Here is a 21,638-nt window from a genome sequence, read left to right on the forward strand (position 1 = left end):
TAACTGTGTCAAACGCTGCAGAAAGGTCCAAGAGGATGAGCACAGAGGAGAGAGAGGCAGCCCTGGCAGTGTGGAGTTGCTCAGTGACAGCAAGAAGTGCAGTTTCGGTCGAGTGACCTGCTTTAAAACCAGACTGAAGAGGATCAAGAAGGTTGTTCCGGTGAAGGTAGGAGGAGAGTTGATTAAAGATAGCACGCTCCAGAGTTTTGGAGAGAAAAGGAAGAAGAAAGACAGGTCTGTAGTTATTTACTTCAGACGGGTCAAGGGTGGGTTTTTTAAGGAGGGGGGTCACTCTGGCCTCTTTAAGAGAGTCCGGAAAGCAACCAGATGATAGAGATCGATGTCACACTAAAGTTCTAGATTCATTCAGAACTTGACAAGTCACAAAATGGCGGTTAATATTAGCGTTTTAGCTCGAGCTGAAACAATTATTCGATTATGAAAATAATCATTAGTTGCAGCTCTAGTTTTAGCTCGCGTCACCAAAGACGTTAAAGTGAGTTATCTGATAAACAGACACGTCTACACAAATGTATAGGAGAGTACTGGGGACACAACTTATTACAATGGACACAAATATGAGAGAAGTCCTAAAATATTACAGTAAAAACATCACTGAATGCTCAGAGCAGCCATCTTGGATTGCAGACTCAGGTTAAACGAGTTAAGGACTTTTTTATTATTAATTATTATTATTATTATTATTAATCACCTTTTATTATAACTGGGAAAGAATGACTTCTGAGCACAAACTGGTAACTCTGTGACATCATGAATAACGATGACCGCAGTCATATTCTGGACCTAATGTTTACAAGTGCTCGACTCTTTCTTCACAGAGATGATAAATAAAGCTCTGAGGGTCAGCGTCTACGCTCCAGCCGAAGATAAATGATATTTACTGAACTCTCTCCATGTGCTAGTGGAAAAGTTTATTCAGGTCATTCTTCTGTGAGATCAATAAGCAGCAGCAGACCTGTTCACCTGTAACAGGATCCCTCTGCTGCTGACGACACAGAACTGCAGCAGGTCGACTCGCTGCTCACCCTGCAGGACTCAGCGAGGTTCCTTTCTATTTTTACACCGAGCACTTTGAGTCAAACTGCTGGAATGTTCCCTGAGACTGTGCTGCTCATATATTACCTGCCTTAATTGCATAGATTTTCCCGACTTTACAAATGTTGAGGTGTTTGCAGATTCAGAGGAAGGTCTTGTTCTGCTGTATTGATTTTTTCTTTATTGATCAAAACTGAAACACATACAATCACCTGAATAAATTACAATCCTGTGAGTTTAGGTTGTGGACTTCAGTGTGGATTATACCATCATTCCTTCTTCCATCTTAAGATTTACTGATGCAATCAATCATGTCAGAAGAAAAGGCTTTTTTTTCCTAACGACTTCCCTACAAACTGTTGTGTTTGTTCTATATAGCAAAGAGACACATTGAGACTCAGTCTAGTCAAGGCTAGTAGCCACATTTACTGCACTTAGTTCAGAGGTAACATACAAATGCATAGGAGAACCCAATACTCTAGCGACACCAAGTGGTTGCTCCAAAACACTACAATTCCTCCCTCCTAGATACAAACTATTCAGAATGACATTTAGTGTAAACGTAATAATTGCTTCTGAATTAATCAATCAATTAAACTAACTGTAATAAACAATAAACAACATTTGACATTGTGGTGCACGCACATTCACTCTCTCACACTCAGGGTATGAATATGACTTTTTATATGTCATTAACCTTGTCTCTTTCTCTCCCTAGTTTGTGTCTTTCCTTCCTTCCCTCTCTCTCTCTCTCTGTATCCTCATCTTGCAGGTTGCAGGATCCAGATCCAGTTTTCGAGGCTATCCATATCAAACATATCATCACCATTATTATTGTGCTATAATTAAAAGTTGATATCATTAACTGTATAAACTTGTAACTTGATACAGTTGTTGTGTATCTGCTCCTGGTCTCTCTCTCTCTCTCTTCTGTCTCTACCTCATCTCCCTCTTGTCCTTTCTCTCCCCCCTTTCTGTCCCCCACCTCTCCGCTCTCCCCCATTTTCCTTTCACCCCAACCGGTCGAGGCAGATGCTGCACATCTCTGAGCCTGGTTCTGTCAGAGATTTCTTCTTCTGTTAAGAGGGAGTTTTTTTCTCTCCACTGATGCCTAGTGTTTGCTCAACGGGAGAAGGATGAGGAAAACACACACGCCGCTCTTTCCTTCACTCGTCTGTATTGAATCTCATTTTAAACAATGCATACAAACAACAAACAAATTTATGCATACGCACACTCAATTTTAGGACCACAAATATCCTATCAGTGTCTTTTTAACATGTTCTAAATGATCTAAATTATTGTTTTAACTGAATAAACACGACATGTAAATGATACTTTTAACAAGTTATCATGGGGACATTTGAATAATGAAATGTATATTTAACCTGTTAACCTGTATAACCTGTTAACCTGCCTTGTATTAAGTAGTTCAACGCTTTATCATATTCCTTTTTATACTCGTCGCCACTGTTGTGTTTGTTCTATATAGCAAAGAGACGCATTGAGACTCAGTCTAGTCAAGGCTAGTAGCCACATTTACTGCACTTGGTTCAGAGGTAACGTACAAAAACATATACCTAGGAGAACCCAATACTCTAGCGACACCAAGTGGTTGCTCCAAAACACTACACAAACCAAGTTCTTTTTTACAACCAGCTGAGTCGCCGCCTGGTGGCTATACAATATATTGCTACTTCCAGGTTGGCCTCATCCAGCAAACCCAGAGTCCCTGGTATGCTTCGTGCACAGCACGCACAAATTGTGCCATCAACGCGCATCCGAGGGAGCTGTCGCAACGATGTCTTCTATGGTAGCAATGCGTCCTAATACCTGCGTGCAGACTTGTAGCGCCACCCGATGCGCCACCCGATACTACAGGACGCATGATCCTCACGCGTCAGGGATCCCAGGGATCCGTGATAAGTCTACCAGGGCCAATGATTCTAAGGCAAAACAACATTATTTATGTACATATCCACAGACGTGATGAGTGTTTGGACCAGATTAAATTAGGAGCTAAGTGTGATAAATAATTATTTCCTGGTTATAAATGTGTTGAGATAAAGTCTGGTTTGGTTTAGTTTTGTGTACTAAAACCACCGTGGTAGGGTTAGGGTTTTTTCTTCATAGCGTTGCATCATCGGCATAAAAACACACCGGAATCTTTTTATAACACTGTGGTGTTCTCCTGACGCACCAACAACAACTGCTCCACCTACTGGTGAGAAATATTGTGGAGGATGTTGCTATGGGTGATTGGTCAAAAACAATCAGTTTCTCACGAAACAATTTCAAGTTTAGAAAATTTAGTTTTATTTTACCATAAAATCTATGCCTCACTGTTCTTATTTAACCTTTCTGTACAATTGTTCAACTTAACAGTTCAATTTGATTCAGTTTCAGTCAAATTCCTCGCATGCACACGCATATTTTGCCAATAATGCTGATTGTGATTCTGAAATCATGAGGTTCAAGTTTTTTCCACAATTTAACGCATCTGAAGGCAATGAGATTTAATGCTTATTCATTCATGTGGAATAATCGCTGACTTTGGCCACATTGGTTGTTGTGAGCAGCGTAACTCAAAATGCAAAGGACTGATTTGTTTATGGACCAAAGAAGAAATAATAACATTTTGGTCATTATCTTATTTTTAGAAGTTATTATTAACCTTGTAAATAAGAGGGTGTGTTGATAATGAAGGAACATGATGATTCGCACTCTTTTTATTTTAAAGAATGTTCTTTAACATGATACTGAAAGTATTTAACCTCGTCTTCCTCCTCCCATTTCGGTAAACTCTGGCTTGACTGGTTTGTCGTACATTTATGGGAAACACACAACAGTGTCAGGAATGTTTAAATGTAATGTAAAACATCAGACAGTGTTCTCTGTGTGACATTGGTACACTTCTCTATTCTCTGTTTTTGTGAATCATGTCATGTGTTTCCTTTTATTATCATTATTAATTTATCTACCTTACATTTATCAATATTTAGAACTTGTATAATAATAATGTTAACTATCTATCGTTTTATCTATCGTTCTATCCAATGCTAGCATTCAAAGAGATATTGTTGTCTTCTTGAGTACATTTTGGTGTATATGGTCTATGTATAAAGTCTATATATAAAGTCTATGTGACACACAGGTATACAGTGTTTACTCATCAGTCATTTTTTATTACTGCCCTTTTATAACTTGTGTAAAAGTGAAAAATAAAATAAAAGTTTAAATGGAAACAAAGTCTATTTTGTTTTTATCATTCCTTTGTTTTAATCAACTTAAACACTAAGTACTTTTAGTTTAGTTTTTATTAGTTTCAGTTTTTCTCTCATATGGAGTATTTGCCAGGTGCAAGATTGTGTCATAAAAACCCAGCAAAAGATGTAATTTTTTAAGTTTATGAGGACAAATGAACAACCATCTCTGACTCAACTATACAACTCCACCCAATTAACTACATAACTAATGTTATATTTAGTCTTTTGTATGTCCCACGTTGTAAACATTTTATTATGAATGAATGAAAATGCTGGTCTCAAATACAACCTTTCAAAATAAATTAACCCTAAAGGATTATTTATGTATTAAAATTAATTATATTACAATTTCAGTTAAGTTTTAGTTAGTTCTATAAACACACAATTCACTTTCGGTGAACGAAAATGTTTTTTTTCGTTAGTTTTCATGAACTATAAAAGCCTGGGTCGGGACCCACACGGGGGTCGTGGGACAATTTTTTGGGGTCCCCCAAACAAACTAGGAAAAAATTTCCCCAACCCTTTTCAAATCAGGTTTTCTGTGTACAAGTATATGTATTTAAATAACATAACATCAAATGACATTTGAATTCATTTCTATTGATGTATTTAAGTGGCACAGAGTGACTGTGGTGTTGAATCATAAAATCAGCTTTTATTGAAGACTTTACAAACAGTGGATTATTATTCTCATCCCAACACTCTGGGTATGAGTTTCATCACAACTTCAGTTAAATAACAGAATAGAAACAAAGAGTTCAATGTAACGAGTCGGAATCCGTGAAAAAATGGAGCGATGATCCGAAAAAAAAAAAAAAAAAATCCAGTTGCATTCCAGGTGCTATAATTACATTTTTTCTTTGACATGATTGATGTTGACAGAAGCGGTCGGACCAGGGTTTACCGGCACACTGAAGAATGTTGTGAGGAGCAGGAAATGACTTTGATTGATGCTTCTGTCTGATAAACTACCAACAAATCACTGTTTTCATTCCTGCATCACAGACACACAAACATGCTACGCTGGACGAGCATTTCGAACACGTCGGATAAACGTGACTACTGTGACTCCGAGCGTTTTTCACGTACCACCCACATTTAAAAAAAAAAAAAGAATTGAGTCGTGTTGTGATCAGATAAGACCAAAGTTGTTTGTGTCACACGGCAGGTGTGGTGTTGAAATAGGAGCTGGTTGGGGGCAGGTTGTACTGGTAGGTGGGGACGTTGGGGTTGTTGCTATAGTGCTGGCTGCCGCCGGCGTCCTGCCCAGCGGCAGCCAGAATGGCCTGAAAGAGGACGACCCTCTGCAGCAGGTCGGACATGAAGGAGAAGTCGTAAAGCGGTTCGTCCGCCGCCCTCTCCTGTTGCACGCCGTGCTGCTGCAGAGTCCGCTCCGCCTCCTGGTACATTTCGTCCGTGAAGTAACTGCCTCCGTTGGCTGCCACCATGTCGTCGATCTTCTTGAGCAGCCCCACCACCTGACCTCTGTTGTGCCTCTTCTGCTTGTTGTTGAAAACGTGGAAGCGGTTCCCGCACTTGTTTATCACCTCGCGGAGCTTGGGGTGGCCGGTTTGCACGTACTCCTGAATCGTCCTGCCCTTCAGTTCGTCGCCGCGCGTGAACAGAACAATCATGTACCGCGACGCCGCTGAGCCGAAGATCTTCTCCAGGGCCTCCACGCAGCGTTCTTCTTCTTTGGTGAAGCGGCCGATCTGCAGCACCAGCAGGAAGACGTGCGGGCCGGGAGTCGACACCTGGATGCACTTTGCGATCTCCCTCCTGATGCTCTCCGCGCTCTTCGACGTGTCCAAAATCCCCGGCGTGTCCACCACGTGGATCTTCCGGTTACATCTCGCCCGCTCTTTCTCACAACTCTCTGTCACTGACTGTGCACTCGGCAGAGACCTGAACACCTTCCTGCCTACGATGGTGTTACCAACCGCACTTTTCCCAACTCCAGTTTTCCCAATCATCACGATCCTCAGGGACGGACCTGCAAACACATACAGATGCACTTCAAGAATCCCCCTCAAAAGTTTTTGAGCTAAAATAAAAAGGTTGAAAGGAGTTCAGACTTTACCGTCAGGGATGGAGAAGCGGACACCCATCTTTCTCCGAGGTTGATCGCTTGCCGTGTGAGCAGCAACAAAGCTCAACAAAGTTTTGTGTCTTCGTTCCTCCGCCCACAGGGAGTGTCCGGTCTTTATTTGAAAGGTCTGAGTTGCACAGAGCTCAAAACTGAAGCAGACGCTGCGCTTACCTGCTGCTCGACCTCTGCCAGGAAGCAAAGATGAGCTCCAAAAGAAGTCCACCACGTAAGTCAATCTTAGTTTTTTTGCTAAAACAAGACTTGTTTTGTCCTTCTCGTGCTTTTTAGAACGGATTTTCCCTCATTTCAAAATGAGCAATGCTGCTTTGCTTGAATTTCTCTTGTGCCACAGTTACACAATTTGCAGCAGGGGTGTGCGACTCCAGTGTGAGTCCAGTGTGACTCCTGATCCTGGTCTGGTTGTTGTTTGGCCGCTCAGAGGAGACAATAAACTGAACTGAATTAACAGCGTATGTCACAATATAGCGAGGGTTCAGATTCCAGTTGAGATTCCACACCTTTGTAGTTATGCTGCTTCCTGTTTTTGTATTTTTGGTTCTAACGTTAGTGGGATCAAACTTTAAGAGTGTTTGTGAGAGTTGTTTTTTGTTATTTAGGAATTTACCTCAATGATTTTTGTGATTGATCCCATAAGGTTTCCACAAAGTGCTTTACATCAGTAAAATGAGAATCAGAGGAGGAGAGAGAGTCACGGTGCTTCTCCTCAGGTCAAATAACTCTGAGCTATAATGAGACACTTTGTTCCAGAGCTGCAAGTGTTTGTGAAGGAAGGTGTGGCCAGATGGTGGCGCTGCAGTTAACCCTTACAACACAGAGCGATAAGAATGTGCAATATAGAGCATCTTATATCGTTTTTTCCGAGCACAACCTAAAGACAATCTGATGAGAAAAAAAAAATACAATTTTTACCAACTATATAAACACACCTGAGAAAAAACTACTAAACGTTTTATAAAAATCAGATTGAATTTGTGAAATTTGGAAAGGTCACAGTTCAAAGTTCAAAGTTCACTTGGCTCGTTTTTTATGAACAAAAACAAAATAAAAATGGGTCTATTTTATGACTTTTGCACAATTTCTGCTTCTGTTATTATAAAGATTTAAAATGAATCAGATAAACACACACACACACACACACACAAACACACACGTAAGGATCTGTGCCATGTGACCACTAAGGGTTAAGGGTAAAAAAAGTAGACTTTGGGAAAGCCACTTGCTTTAAACCATCCAGACAAGTGGAAACAATTTAACAATCCGATCAAGATTTTATGCATAAGAGAGGAGGAAAATTGGTCATATCGAGGAGAAGGAGAATTTAAATAAGGGCAAATGAAACCGATTAAAAAAATCACTCCAGCTTCCGTACTACAGCGGACGAGGCTTATCGGGGTTATGTACATGGATCAGGACTCCGTCTTAGGCTGAAGTCTTTGTCACAGTACACGTACACGTCCATTGCCATGTTTCCATCTTGTTTGCCGTTCTTTGTTTACGTCATCAAATTGTTCTTGGGAGAACTTACTCGTGCTGTTGGTTGAAGATAACGTGAAACTATGAGCTGATGCTTCCCCAACATCAAACACGAACCACAGTAACATTTATACTTATTTATAGACATGATAAAATACTTCCTCTAGAGGGCAGCGCCAAACTGCAGGCATCAACAAACAGAGGTTATTTCGTATTTCGTGCTTGAACCAAAGTCGACAGAAACGCAGGTGGATTTTTGCGACGGTGGAACCTAAGACCACTGAAGTCGTCCCATTGATGGGAAATATTACTTGTTGTTGATGTTAAAAGAGATCGATTGTAAGTGGTATTTTAAGTATTTTCAGTATAATAACCTCGCCTCTAAGATGACCTACTATAACTAAAACTGATCAATAATGAAGAGATTTTTGCTGTTTCTATTTCAACAGCTTACCCTGAAAAGTTGTCCATCGCTGTACTCGGAAAGAGAGTCCAGTTGAAGAACACCATTGGAAACATGATCCTGAACACGGACTCCCATTTCACATCAACAGAGAACGTCCTGGTCGCGGGAGAGAGCAACGCATACATCGTCATTAACACGCCGGACTTCTTTAATGAAGACTGCCAGAAACAGGACCAGCAGATGATTGACTTCATGGCCGTTTCTCACCCAGGACCACACCTCTTCATCCTGGCCATCGATTCCGAAAACACCACGGAGGAAAAGATCGTGGCTCAGATCACCAAACTCCTGGATCTGTTTGGAGAGAAGATCACGGGTCACCTGGTCGTCATGTTACCCGACATCGAGTCCTTCCAGTCCCTCAGTCGCCTGAAGGAGCGCTTCCAGATCACGCTCGTCATGGCCAACGAAAATCTGGTCAACGAGTGCAGGAAGTGGTGTCCGCGGCGTCGCCCGTTCCTGTTCAACTACAAAGATTACAGTGAAGACTTGGTGATCCGGAGAAAGAAGACCTTCGAGAGGATGACAAATGAGTACGACGACAATAATCGCTTCGTTACCACTTTTTTCTCGTAATATTCTAACTTTTTTCTCATACTATTACAACTTTTTTCTCATAAAATGTCGACTTTATTCTCAAAATTACAACTTTATTCTCATAAAATTAAGACCCTTTTCTCATAAAATTACAATCTTACTAAAAAACTGAAGTAGTTCATGTTCATATTTTTTCAACTTTAACTAAGGTACCAATTCAGAATAAACTGGGTTTTTTATATTATTATTATTTTTATTTTAAGAAATTTCATAATTCAAACATGAAACAATTCTCTAAGTAATCTAATATTTAAAAAAATAATACTGAAAGTGTGAATTTAAAATGTTGCTAAATTTTAACCAATTTCACAGAAAACTTCAATAAATTAGTTTTCACTCTCATAATAAATTTTATTATGTTTAAGTTTTATATATACATATTTTTTTTTTTTACCAAACTCACAACAATTATAATTCATTATTTAAATGATAACCCAATCTTAAAAATTGTTCCCAAAACTTTGGAATTGGGAAACATTTTTTCATGAATTTTTTGATATTCATACAATAATTCTGTTACAGATGTTCCCCGACATATGAAACTGTGATGATGGGTAAGTCTGTGTTTTTAATAACTTTGAATTATATTTTATAACTTTAGAGTAAAATCTTCCACAAATGTGGGTGGAAACCCAACCTCCTTTGCAGACGTGTCACGCAGAGAGTCCAAAATGGCGGCTCTGTGTTTTTCTTTTACACGAAACCCAGAGCAATTATGAGGAATAATGAGGAAACTGTAATCTGTGAATGACATCTGTTTAAAGGAGCAATGACGGGAAAGTACCTGAATAAATGGTATGTTGTTTCTCGGCAGGTACTTCCCTGGCCGGTCCATCCACCTTGCAGCACACCACCAACGCCAGTGCAGCGCAGAGACATCACAATGGTATGTTCTGGAAACTGCAATAGAAACACATACATGATTTAATTAAAATATATATTTAAGTGAATTCACTATGTAGAATCTCTTTTAAAAGGTCATTCTTTATAATTGAACCAAATTCAGAATTTAAAAATGAAGTAGTTTATTTTTAAAATGTCTTTACAATTAAAAACATAAACTTATTTATATTCACAGTTCATATTTAAAACATTTCTCTATACCGACAATTCAAGATTTAACTGTTCCCCTGTTCAAGAACCTAAAATCAGAAAATGAAACAAATCCTAAATTGAGTTTTATTGGTTGTTGTGTCATCTTTCTGAAGAGTCCCCTCAAGTCAAATCTCTCCATGATCGAGTGCACATGTCAAACTTTCATAACGAGAGAAGGAAAACAAATGCCAAACATTTCTTTGAAACAGCAAAGCCTTTTCCTATCTGCGAGATGATGAGTGACCTGTTTGACTGGTTTTCATTCCACAGACAGATTACGGGCAGTTGCAGAAACAAGAGACTTCCCTCCGCCAAATATTATACATTTAGTGTTGACGGCGTAAAACAGTAATACGTTGGCAGTTTTGAACATATATGGCAGATCACTTTGTTCTGTTCAATTTAAAAATGGAAGTGGGCCCAGGCAGCTTCCTTGTGGCACACCGCAAGATATATTATGTAATATAATTACTGGGAAGAAGACATAAATGTGGTCACAAACACTAACACAACATTACAAGGACATTCAGTGTATTTCACATTGTTCTACTTGGACTATGAAATTTTAAAATAAAAGTGGGCCTAAGTAGCTTCCTTGTGGAACACCACAAGATTGAAACATATTATTTTCCTATGTGTATTTTTTTGGTGGAAGGCACATGCTAGAAATAAAGAGAGTAGTTTGTGTTGAGAGGTTTGTTTTTAAAAAATATTTTAAGGGGATTAGGCCACAGATTCTACGAATGTGCTTAAATGTTTGGGGAAAGGTGGTAATAAAATTCAAGCTGGGAAGAAAACATAAATGTGTCCTTTGCTGCCAAGACCTGAATAGGTCAGTAACACTGACATACTTTATGTATCTTCCAGAAAAACACATGCAACACAACAATACAAAGACATTCAGTACATTTCATGTTGTTCTACTTGGACTAACTGGGACTGGGAAAAGTGCATCTGCAAACACCATGCTGGCTGCTGGAAAATCAGAGGTGGAGCCATTTCGATCCGAGGCGAGCTCCGTGCCGGTCACCATCAGGTGTGAGTTCAGAGACATCTCCAAGCCATTTGGGATGCACGTGAGACTGATCGACACTCCAGACTTCTTTCATGAGGAACTCAAAAACCCTGAGGCACACTTAGCCGAGTGTAAGCAGTACTGTGTGCCGGGGCAGTGCGTGTTTTTACTCGTGATACAGGTGGGTCGCTTCACCAATGGAGAGCACGGAATATTGGAGAGGCTGGAGGAGCAGATAGGCTGGAACATCAGGGACAGCATGATCCTACTGCTCACACACGGAGACGACCTGAAAGGGAGTCACGTGGCACCGTACATTCGCTCAAACCATGCCCTCCAGCACATCGTTGACATGTGCAGTTCTCGTTTTCATGTGTTTAACAACAAATCCAAGGACCCCAAGCAAGTCATAGAGCTCATCAAGAAAATTCCAAATTCTGCCACTTTGTTTCCAAAGTTCACCAAGAAATACAGCGAAGACATGGACCCTTCGTGCTCTCTACTGTAGATCGGGTCCTCATCAGAGCCTCAAGCATTGGCTTCTTTCACACTAATATTGGCGGGAATTCCAGGTTTTTTCCCACCAAAAATAGTGCCGATACACCCTTCTCCAACTGTCAGTGTTTTTTTTCTGTCCCACGGTGTTTGTTTATCAACTGTACAAAAAAAAAAATTTTGGTCCATCATTCAGTCGATTTTTCACAAACACAAAAATGCACGGCTAATGGCTATGCTTCCTTAGCATTTTTGAAATATTCAGCTTTCACTTCCATTTACACCCTATTAAAAAAGAATGGAAATGAACGTACAGTATACACATATATATATACATATACATATATGTATATATATGTCTATTTTAATATTTATATTTATTGTTTATCCTTTTCACGTAAAATCTTTAGCGGGCATTTTTCCTTCTCCTTTTTTTGGACGTCCCGTCGGTCGCCGTGAATAATCAATGATACGTTTTGTTAATTTCAGCGCGTCCTCTGTTTTGGTTGATTCGTAAATTTGACCATTGATTCTCGTGTCTAAGTCAAAACACAGATTTGGAGACACGATTCCTGTTGTTACGTCATCAACGTACACAATAAAGTCAATTTTCTTTGTGTTGTTTTTAAAGAGATGAAGTCAAAGATTATCTAAAACATTGTTGTGATGTTTCTTTTATCTTGTAAAGTTTTTTGTGAAAATGACCAATAAATAAGTTTTGTTTACAAATACATTATTTGTGTATCAGAGTCATTGTTTTTTGACAAAGATTGCCGCTGCATTCTATTTACACCGGAAGAAATGTCCTTTTTTTAGCTTAAGGTACGTTCCATTTGTAGTCGGAACTCGGAGCAACCACAACCAACCAAGACATGGGATTCAAAGATGGCTGCCATGTTACAAATACAGTTATTTTTACTGTTAATAACACTTCTGTCTTATTTGTCGTACACATAATACTGTTAATTTTTTTTATTCATGTTCATGTTATGTTTATGAATGAATGAATATCTTTATATCGGTTACATTCATATAAAAAGGAAAACATAAAGCCAGGTCAACCTTCAGGGAACCTTCCCACAACCATTTCCTCGCATGCACATGATGTAAGTCTTCTTCATGGTTTAGTCTCTTTAGTTTTATTAATTTTTGATTTTATTTGTGTTAATTAGCCTATATATTATTTTTCAATAAACAATACGGTTGTATGGGATCACATTGTATGACTAATGCAGTGTTTCTGTCACTGATGAAACCATAGCAGTTTAACATGTCTTATTAAAGTCATATTTTAGCATAATTTAAATGTGGAATATCTGGGACATCGTCTTCATCTTACCACTTGACTTGTTTGATTCTTACCAGAATGCTTGCTTGAGACTTTAGACTCATATATGTGTGATTTTCTCACATTTCTGGTTCTTAAAAGTAATAAAAACGTTTGACAACCACTGATATAAAGAGTTAAAATCTCTCAGGGCCCCCACACAAAGCTAGAAACGGCCCTGTTCATGGCCACACATGGGCCATTTCTCAATATCCATACTTGTGCGTACTTGTGTGTACTTGTGTGTACTTGTGCGTACTTGTGAAAATGTGAGTGAACAGCGAGGACGGTTCTCAAACCCGGAAGTGTTCTGGCCCCGCCCATTTTACCAAGTATGAGCGTACTTGGGAAAGCCATGTATCCCAGAATGCATTTCGGCGGAACATAGCAGCAGATAATACAAATATAAATCTGAAATAAATATTTTTCTGTGTCCTGGAACAAAGTTTTAACATCATTTAAGGCGAGAAATCAGTCATTAAGAATTCAAACATGTGGTTTGTGTATGAAGATAAGACGTATTTATAGTTTGGCAGGGAAGTTTGTCGGAGGTGATAAGCTCCGCCTCTGCGGACGCTCGGCGCTCACTGTGCCCGGCACAGAGCAGCGTTACCTCGGCCTGTCCTGATGAAATGATCCGCTGGCTCAGACGTCGCTGTCATTAGATGCTCGGTGTGAGCCATAGATTTGTTGTTGACGTGTTATTTTGTTTTTAATGGAAACTTTTTGACCTGACAGTTTGAAAGTTTGTATATTGTTTTCAATATTTTATTTATTTTAACTTTGAATGTTAGATTTATATTAAAGTCGCACGGTCATTGTATCTGTATTTAAATATAATATGTACATATACAGTATACACACACACACTACTACAATGCTGTAATATATCTATTTCCACATTGTACTGTATATTTGAATAAATATTATTATAATTTAATAAATTAATAAATGAAGTGAAATATTGAAAATGTGAAAATAATAACAATATATATGCATTTATTAAAAGTATTTGATATGTTCATTTATCAACACTGTAGGTGGCGGTGATGAGGCTGCAGCACTTGGCGCCAGCCACCATTCAAACAGTTAGAACAAGGAAGTAGCTGCTGTTCCAATTGAAGAGTCATAGGCCGTTTCTCAATATCCATACTTGTGCGTACTCCCATACTCCCGTACTTGTGAAAACGTCATCAGCCTCAGTCCCAGTTCTGTTCCAATTCTCAAGTAAGTGAACAGCGAGGACGGTTCTCAAACCCAGAAGTGTTCTCGCTCCGCCCATTTTTACCAAGTATGCATCGGAGGTGACTTAAGCGTACTTGCGATGTCCATGTATCCCAGAATACATTTCGGCGGAGCATAGCAGCAGATAATAGAAATATAAATCTGAAATAAATATTTTTCTGTGTCCCGGAACAAAGTTTTAACATCATTTGAGGCGAGAAATTAGTCATATAGAATTTAAACATGTGGTTTGTGTATGAAGATATGACGTATTTATAGTTTGGCAGCAACGTTTGTCGGAGGTGATAAGCTCCGCCTCTGCGGACGCTCGGCACTCACTGTGCCCGGCACAGAGCAGCGTTACCTCGGCCTGTCCTGATGAAATGATCCGATGGCTCAGACGTCGCTGTCATTAGATGCTCGGTGTGAGCCATAGATTTGTTGTTGACGTGTTATTTTGTTTTTAATGGAAACTTTTTGACCTGACAGTTTGAAAGTTTGTATATTGTTTTCAATATTTTATTTATTTTAACTTTGAATGTTAGATTTATATTAAAGTCGCACGGTCATTGTATCTGTATTTAAATATAATATGTAAACATTAGATATGTATAGTATAGTATGTAGAGTAGTATATATTTGTACACGTACATATATGTCATACATATATATATATATATATATATATACTACTCTACAATGCTGTAATATATCTATTTTCCACATTGTATTATTTGTATTGTATATTTTAATAGAAATAAATTAATAAATGAAGTTAAATATTTAAAATGTAAAAATAATAATAACATATTTATGCATTTATTAAAAGTATTTCATATGTTCATTTATCAACACCGTAGGTGGCGGTAATGAGGCTGCAGCACTTGGCGCCAGCCACCATTCAAACAGCAGAGCAATACATACATACTTGCATACTTGAGTATTGAGAAACAACCACATACTTGTGTACTCCAGTACTTGGCAAGTATGTACTCCAGGCGTACTTCTCAAGTATATACTTACCAAGTACGCAAGTACATACTTGTATAATTGAGTATTGAGAAACGGCCTAATTGAAGCATCATACTTGTGTACTCCAGTACTTGGCAAGTATGTACTCCAGGCGTACTTCTCATGTATATACTTACCAAGTACGCAAGTACATACTTGTATAATTGAGTATTGAGAAACGGCCTAATTGAAGCATCATACTTGTGTACTCCAGTACTTGGCAAGTATGTACTCCAGGCGTACTTCTCAAGTATATACTTACCAAGTACGCAAGTACATACTTGTATAATTGAGTATTGAGAAACGGCCTAATTGAAGCATCATACTTGTGTACTCCAGTACTTGGCAAGTATGTACTCCAGGCGTACTTCTCAAGTATATACTTACCAAGTACGCAAGTACATACTTGTATAATTGAGTATTGAGAAACGGCCTAATTGAAGCATCATACTTGTGTACTCCAGTACTTGGCAAGTATGTACTCCAGGCGTACTTCTCAAGTATATACTTACCAAGTAAGCAAGTACATACTTGCTTACTTGAGTATTGAGAAACGGCCTAATTGAAGCATCATACTTGTGTACTCCAGTACTTGGCAAGTATGTACTCCAGGCGTACTTCTCAAGTATATACTTACCAAGTACGCAAGTACATACTTGTATAATTGAGTATTGAGAAACGGCCTAATTGAAGCATCATACTTGTGTACTCCAGTACTTGGCAAGTATGTACTCCAGGCGTACTTCTCAAGTATATACTTACCAAGTACGCAAGTACATACTTGTATAATTGAGTATTGAGAAACGGCCTAATTGAAGCATCATACTTGTGTACTCCAGTACTTGGCAAGTATGTACTCCAGGCGTACTTCTCATGTATATACTTACCAAGTACGCAAGTACATACTTGTATAATTGAGTATTGAGAAACGGCCTAATTGAAGCATCATACTTGTGTACTCCAGTACTTGGCAAGTATGTACTCCAGGCGTACTTCTCAAGTATATACTTACCAAGTACGCAAGTACATACTTGTATAATTGAGTATTGAGAAACGGCCTAATTGAAGCATCATACTTGTGTACTCCAGTACTTGGCAAGTATGTACTCCAGGCGTACTTCTCAAGTATATACTTACCAAGTAAGCAAGTACATACTTGCTTACTTGAGTATTGAGAAACGGCCTAATTGAAGCATCATACTTGTGTACTCCAGTACTTGGCAAGTATGTACTCCAGGCGTACTTCTCAAGTATATACTTACCAAGTACGCAAGTACATACTTGTATAATTGAGTATTGAGAAACGGCCTAATTGAAGCATCATACTTGTGTACTCCAGTACTTGGCAAGTATGTACTCCAGGCGTACTTTTCAAGTATATACTTACCAAGTACGCAAGTACATACTTGCATACTTGAGTATTGAGAAACGGCCATGTTCTTTAATGCTGCGTCATCTTACCGTCACGTCGCGTCCTGATGACGTGGCAGGCAGCGCCGGAGCTGGCAGCGGAGAGACATGGCTGCGTCCACGGAGCGGAGCCGCGGCGGCGGCGGCGGTGGCGGCCGCTGGTTCCTCGCGGGTCCGCGGGCAGCGGGGCCTTGGTGGCGGCTCGCGGTGCTTCTCCTGTCGGTGTCCTCGCTGCCGGCGGTCACTGCGCTGGTGGAGGGCCTGTACTGCGGCACGGAGGTCTGCTACGATGTGCTCGGTGTCGACCGAGAGGCCTCCAAGCCGGAGATCGCCAGGGCTTACCGGCAGCTGGCTCGCCGGTACCACCCGGACCGGTTCAGGCTGGGAGAGCCCGGGATGGAGGAGGAGACCAAGGAGTCCGCTCACGACAGGTTCCTGCTCATCGCCACCGCGTACGAGACGTTAAAGGTGGGTTTAAAAGTGTCGACGTGAGTGAGAGAGTGGAAAGTTTAACTTTTACCTAGTGCCACGTTTATAATTTTAAACCTTATGTAAACTGTGACAACACGAGAATATTCACTGTTAAACATGAAATATGTATGAAATGTTGACACTGCAGTGTATTTATCGATTAGTTGTTTTGGTCAAAAGTGTCAGAAAATGTCACTTTGGTGTTTTGATGATTTTTTTTGTGTGATTTAAGGAGCAAATGAACCAGAAAATATTCAAATTTAAGAAGCTGATTTTAATTATGTAAAAAAAAAGACTTATTATAGTATTAAATATTAACATTAATATATCATTATGATGAGTGAAAATGCCGTTTAACTCTCTGACATACAAATGGAGTGATTCATTTTAAAGTGCCACAAAATGCCACAAAAAATCTTTTTTTTAATTTACATTTTCTTATTTTAGCCCAACGACGACATGATTTCAGTTTATTCTGCAGACATTTTTAAAGAGTTTAAACAGTTGAAAGTTGAACGATTATATTATGAATTGTAATCATTTATCTTATGATTATATAATTGGTTATAAAAAGCACTATTTGCAACAGTTCGTCTTTTGTGCAATAAAGAAAGTTTTATTGTCAGTAACGGATTGTGTTTGTGCTTGTTTTAGGACGAAGACACTCGGCGGGACTACGACTACATGCTGGACCATCCTGAGGAGTATTACCAGCACTACTACACCTACTACCGCAGACGGCTCACGCCTAAAGTGGACGTCCGTGTCGTCATCCTCGTCACTATCTGTGCCATCTCCATATTCCAGGTACGACCGCAGCCTCCGTGTGGTCCAGAGAGACCAGAAAAAACAGATTTAGACAGATTTTGTAAAGCACTCATTCTCCCACACCAAAGCCCAAAGAGAAAATCAGTGATTTAAGCTTGCAGGGGACACAGGAGCTGCTGGTCCTCTGCTGCCCCGTGTGGTCACTTTGTGTCACTGAGGTTAATTTGAACAAAGGTTTTTAAAAGCCGAAGTGACAAAATAAGACATTTGAACTTAGTGATGGAGGCAGCAGTGGATCAACAACTCCTGTGTGTGTGTGTGTGATGTTAAAATCACTGATTTTTTGTCTGTGAGGTTTGGTGCAGGGATGTGAACAGCAAATATCTGGACCCAGTTAAACTGTGTCTGAAAAAGGCCAGATATTCACTCTGTTCAGGTAAAATAATAACAGCCAGTAAAGAAATGTGTATTGTTCTTTTAACACTGAGGACCGTTGTCACGCCTCCTCTCCTGCAGTACTACAGCTGGCACAGCAGCTACAACGAGGCCATCAACTACCTGGTGACGGTGCCCAAGTACCGGATCCAGGCCACGGAGATCGCCAAGCAGCAGGGCCTCCTCAACCGCACCAAGGAGAAGGGCAAGAACCGGCGCTCCAAGGAGGAGATCCGAGAGCAGGAGGAGGAGGTGATCCGCGACATCATCAAGACCAAGATCGACATCAAGGGAGGCTACCAGAAGCCCAACCTGTCCGACATCCTGCTCTGTCAGATCGTGCTCTTCCCCTACTACCTGACCACCTACGTAGCCTGGTACGCCTCCTGGATTTACCGCTTCACCATCTGCAGGGAGGAGTACGGAGAGGAGGAGAAACTCTACATCATCAGGTCAGTTAAACATGGACACGTTAAAGGTATAATTCACTTTTTAGGAGTTAACAGCTTTAACTAACAAAAGACCCAATAAAAGCGACTTCAGCTTAAGTCTACGATATCTACGTCACATGTTCACGTCTTTATCTCACTGTTCCAACAGGAAAGTGAAGTTTGTAAAACCACTCACTCTCCCACACCAAAGCCCATAGAGAAAATCAGTGATTTTGACATCTCACACACACACACACAGGAGTGGTTGATCCACTGCTGCCTCCATCACTAAGTTCAAATTTCTTATTTTGCAAAATTCGGCATTTGATTGATCTCAGTGACACAAAGTGACCACACGAGGCAGCAGAGGACCAGCAGCTCCTGTGTCCAGCTAAAATCACTGATTTTCTCTATGAGGTTTGGTGTGGGTTCTCGGCACAGATCTGGTTTTGAACACTGCCTCTTACTTCTGTCATGAGTTGTTGTTGTTGTCATGGTGACACGGCGTCTCACCGCTCTCTGTCTTGTGTCTGAACTCTCAGGAGAAACATGAAGATGTCTCAGTCTCAGTTCGACAGCCTGGAAGCGAGCATGCGACAGACCTTCCTGGAGAAACGGCTGTGGATCAAAGAAAACTACGAGGTTTGACTGCATTTCTTTAACTCCTCCTCCTCCTCCTCCTCCTCCGACCTCTCCCTGATTCTTTACTTCTCACATTTGTCCACGTCACGCCTCTCGTGTAATTTGCTCTTAAACAAAAGCAGTTTGACCAAAGGAATTTGAAACCGTCAAAAGCCAGACAATCATTTTCATTCTGATTTGTTCTGCACGTGTGCAAAACTCTGACTACTTCCTGTTCCTGTTGTGGAACAACTATCAACACTGTAGATTTAACTAGTCGAGTTTAGTTCATTTTACAAGAATAACAACTGTAACCTATGTTTATTATCAAGCATTACGGCAAAAGGTTTAAGCAAACATGTCAGCGACCCTTACTTTGAAAGGAAGTGTTTCTGTGTGAGCAGTCAGCTGTTAACTGGTTTGTCTTTTGTTTTTTGCTGCACATTAACAGTAGAAACCACAAACGTGTATTTAATTTAATAAGGATAACTAATGACATGAAACATGTTTTATTTTCATCATAAAAACATCAACTTTATCAGAAAACATCGACTGAAACTAAATTAAATAAAAACGTGCAATACATCTGATGAATAACTATAACTGTAAAATGTGTATTTTATTGTCTTAAAAATAACGGAAGATGCCATAAAACGTCTATTTTTAACTTTAACCCTAGAACTCCTGTTTCATCTAAGAATAACAAAATGTGTATTTGTGTAGAAATTATTTAGCTGAAATCATTATCATTATTTGTGCTTTTATTTTAATATTTATTATTATTTTTATTAATAAAAAAAACGTGTGTGTGTATGTAGACGTACAGGAAGGAGCAGGAGGAAGAGATGAAGGTCAAGATGGCCACCGACCCGAGGATGAAGAGGTACCGGCGCTGGATGAAGAACGAGGGCCCGGGCCGCCTCACATTCTTCGACGACTAACCGACCGACGCCGTGACAACAAACACGCCCGCCTCAGTGCCCATGAGCACGGACAACAACACGCGCGCACACACACACACGAGGAATAAACCAGAAACTGGGAAAATAAGACTTTTTTATTATTATTATTATTATTATTATTATAATTCATTTTCTCGGCTGTGAAAACTGAACACAGACGTTTTGGTGCCTGAGTTTTTGGGTGAAATTGACTTTTTCCTCCTCACGCTGCTTCACAGCGACACGTGTCAAATATGATGTATGATGTTCAATAAACCAGGGCCAGAGTGTATTTTTCTAAGAACAATGACACGTTTGGTTCTCTCTCTCTCTCTCTGTGAATGAACGAGTGAATGAATGAATGAATGTCAGCCTTTTTAAAAAAAAAAATTTTAACCGTCTCTGTGGACAAAACTTAACGTAATTGACGTCACGTGACATCGACTCAGATTTCAGGGTTACCAAGGGTCCTTGAAATCCTTGAAAAGTTTTTGAAAATCATCCTAAATACACATTTTGTGTAAGAAAGAAGTGAAGTTTATATTTAGGTAAATGTCCGCTGTCGCTGCCCCCCCCCAGGGTTTCCATGGGTCCTTGAAATCCTTGAAAGTTTGCAAATTTGAAAAAAATGTTTTTCCAAGGCCCTTGAAAGTTTTTTAGCATGTCCCTGAGTAGACATGGGTCATTGAAACTGCTTGAATCTTGTGCAAGGAAGAAATTATATCAATATTTAGGTAAATGTTTCCTGCCACTGATGTTCCATGGTTCCTTGACATCCTTTTCAAGGCCCTTGAATGTCTTAAGAGACATGGGTCATTGAGTACTTGAATTCTGTGCAGTAAAGAAGTGAAGTTGATATTTAGGTAAATGAGAGATATCTCGCCCTGCGTTGCTTGATGTTCGGCCGACGCAAGACAAACGTGGAGACATCATCACTAGGACAGGTGTTGTGGACACTGTCCACTGTCTCTCTGTCGTTGCTGTTGACGTGAGATTCCTGCAGAACAATCAAGTGGACGCTATCATGGATGAAGACAAGCTCTTTCAAGTTGTCCTCCCATCTTTAGCTGAGTCAGCACATTCTAGTCCTTGAATTTGAGAGGAATTGGACCTGGAAAGTCCTTGAATTTGATGTCAACCAAGGTGTGGGAATGACGGCTTTAATTTAGTCGTCATCTTCAAACACTTGTAGTCTCAGCGATGCCCGCACGATTGGTCGTCTTCTGCAGCTGCACAGAGAACCATGAGCCTAAATAACCCACGCTTCAACAACTGGGATTAACTGTATTTCTTCTTCAGACGCAGGTGTCAAACTGGCGGTCCCCGGGTAATATGTAGCCCCCCACTAAAATATCATGTTATAATAGAAACATGGTCCAGGACCTCACCTCGTTTTAAACAGTGTGTCGCTGGGGCACAGATGTGT

At 39.9% G+C, this 21,638-nt stretch overlaps 3 protein-coding genes across 3 annotated transcripts; 2 read left to right on the forward strand and 1 right to left on the reverse strand.

Annotated features, from left to right (window-relative positions):
- Positions 1–4,957: 4,957 nt before the first annotated feature.
- LOC131446239 (GTPase IMAP family member 7-like) lies at positions 4,958–6,617 on the reverse strand. Its single transcript, XM_058617359.1, has 2 exons — positions 6,403–6,617; positions 4,958–6,315 (listed from the first exon to the last, which is right to left on the reverse strand). The coding sequence occupies exons 1-2, from the start codon at positions 6,428–6,430 to the stop codon at positions 5,480–5,482; spliced, it is 864 nt and encodes a 287-aa protein (XP_058473342.1). The 5' UTR covers positions 6,431–6,617; the 3' UTR covers positions 4,958–5,479.
- A 2,122-nt stretch (positions 6,618–8,739) lies between these two features.
- Positions 8,740–11,586, forward strand: LOC131446679 (GTPase IMAP family member 6-like). The gene is made up of 4 exons (XM_058618068.1): positions 8,740–8,904; positions 9,491–9,522; positions 9,783–9,854; positions 10,931–11,586. The coding sequence occupies exons 1-4, from the start codon at positions 8,771–8,773 to the stop codon at positions 11,584–11,586; spliced, it is 894 nt and encodes a 297-aa protein (XP_058474051.1). The 5' UTR covers positions 8,740–8,770.
- Positions 11,587–16,638: 5,052 nt separating this feature from the next.
- Positions 16,639–20,522, forward strand: dnajc25 (DnaJ (Hsp40) homolog, subfamily C, member 25). Its single transcript, XM_058617358.1, has 5 exons — positions 16,639–17,013; positions 17,671–17,823; positions 18,301–18,671; positions 19,193–19,292; positions 20,090–20,522. Exons 1-5 carry the CDS (start codon positions 16,654–16,656, stop codon positions 20,210–20,212), a joined length of 1,107 nt encoding a protein of 368 aa, XP_058473341.1. The 5' UTR covers positions 16,639–16,653; the 3' UTR covers positions 20,213–20,522.
- Positions 20,523–21,638: the final 1,116 nt, after the last annotated feature.

The sequence above is a fragment of the Solea solea genome, chromosome 19, assembly GCF_958295425.1.
Source record: "Solea solea chromosome 19, fSolSol10.1, whole genome shotgun sequence".
NCBI classification, from domain to species: Eukaryota; Metazoa; Chordata; class Actinopteri; order Pleuronectiformes; family Soleidae; genus Solea; species Solea solea.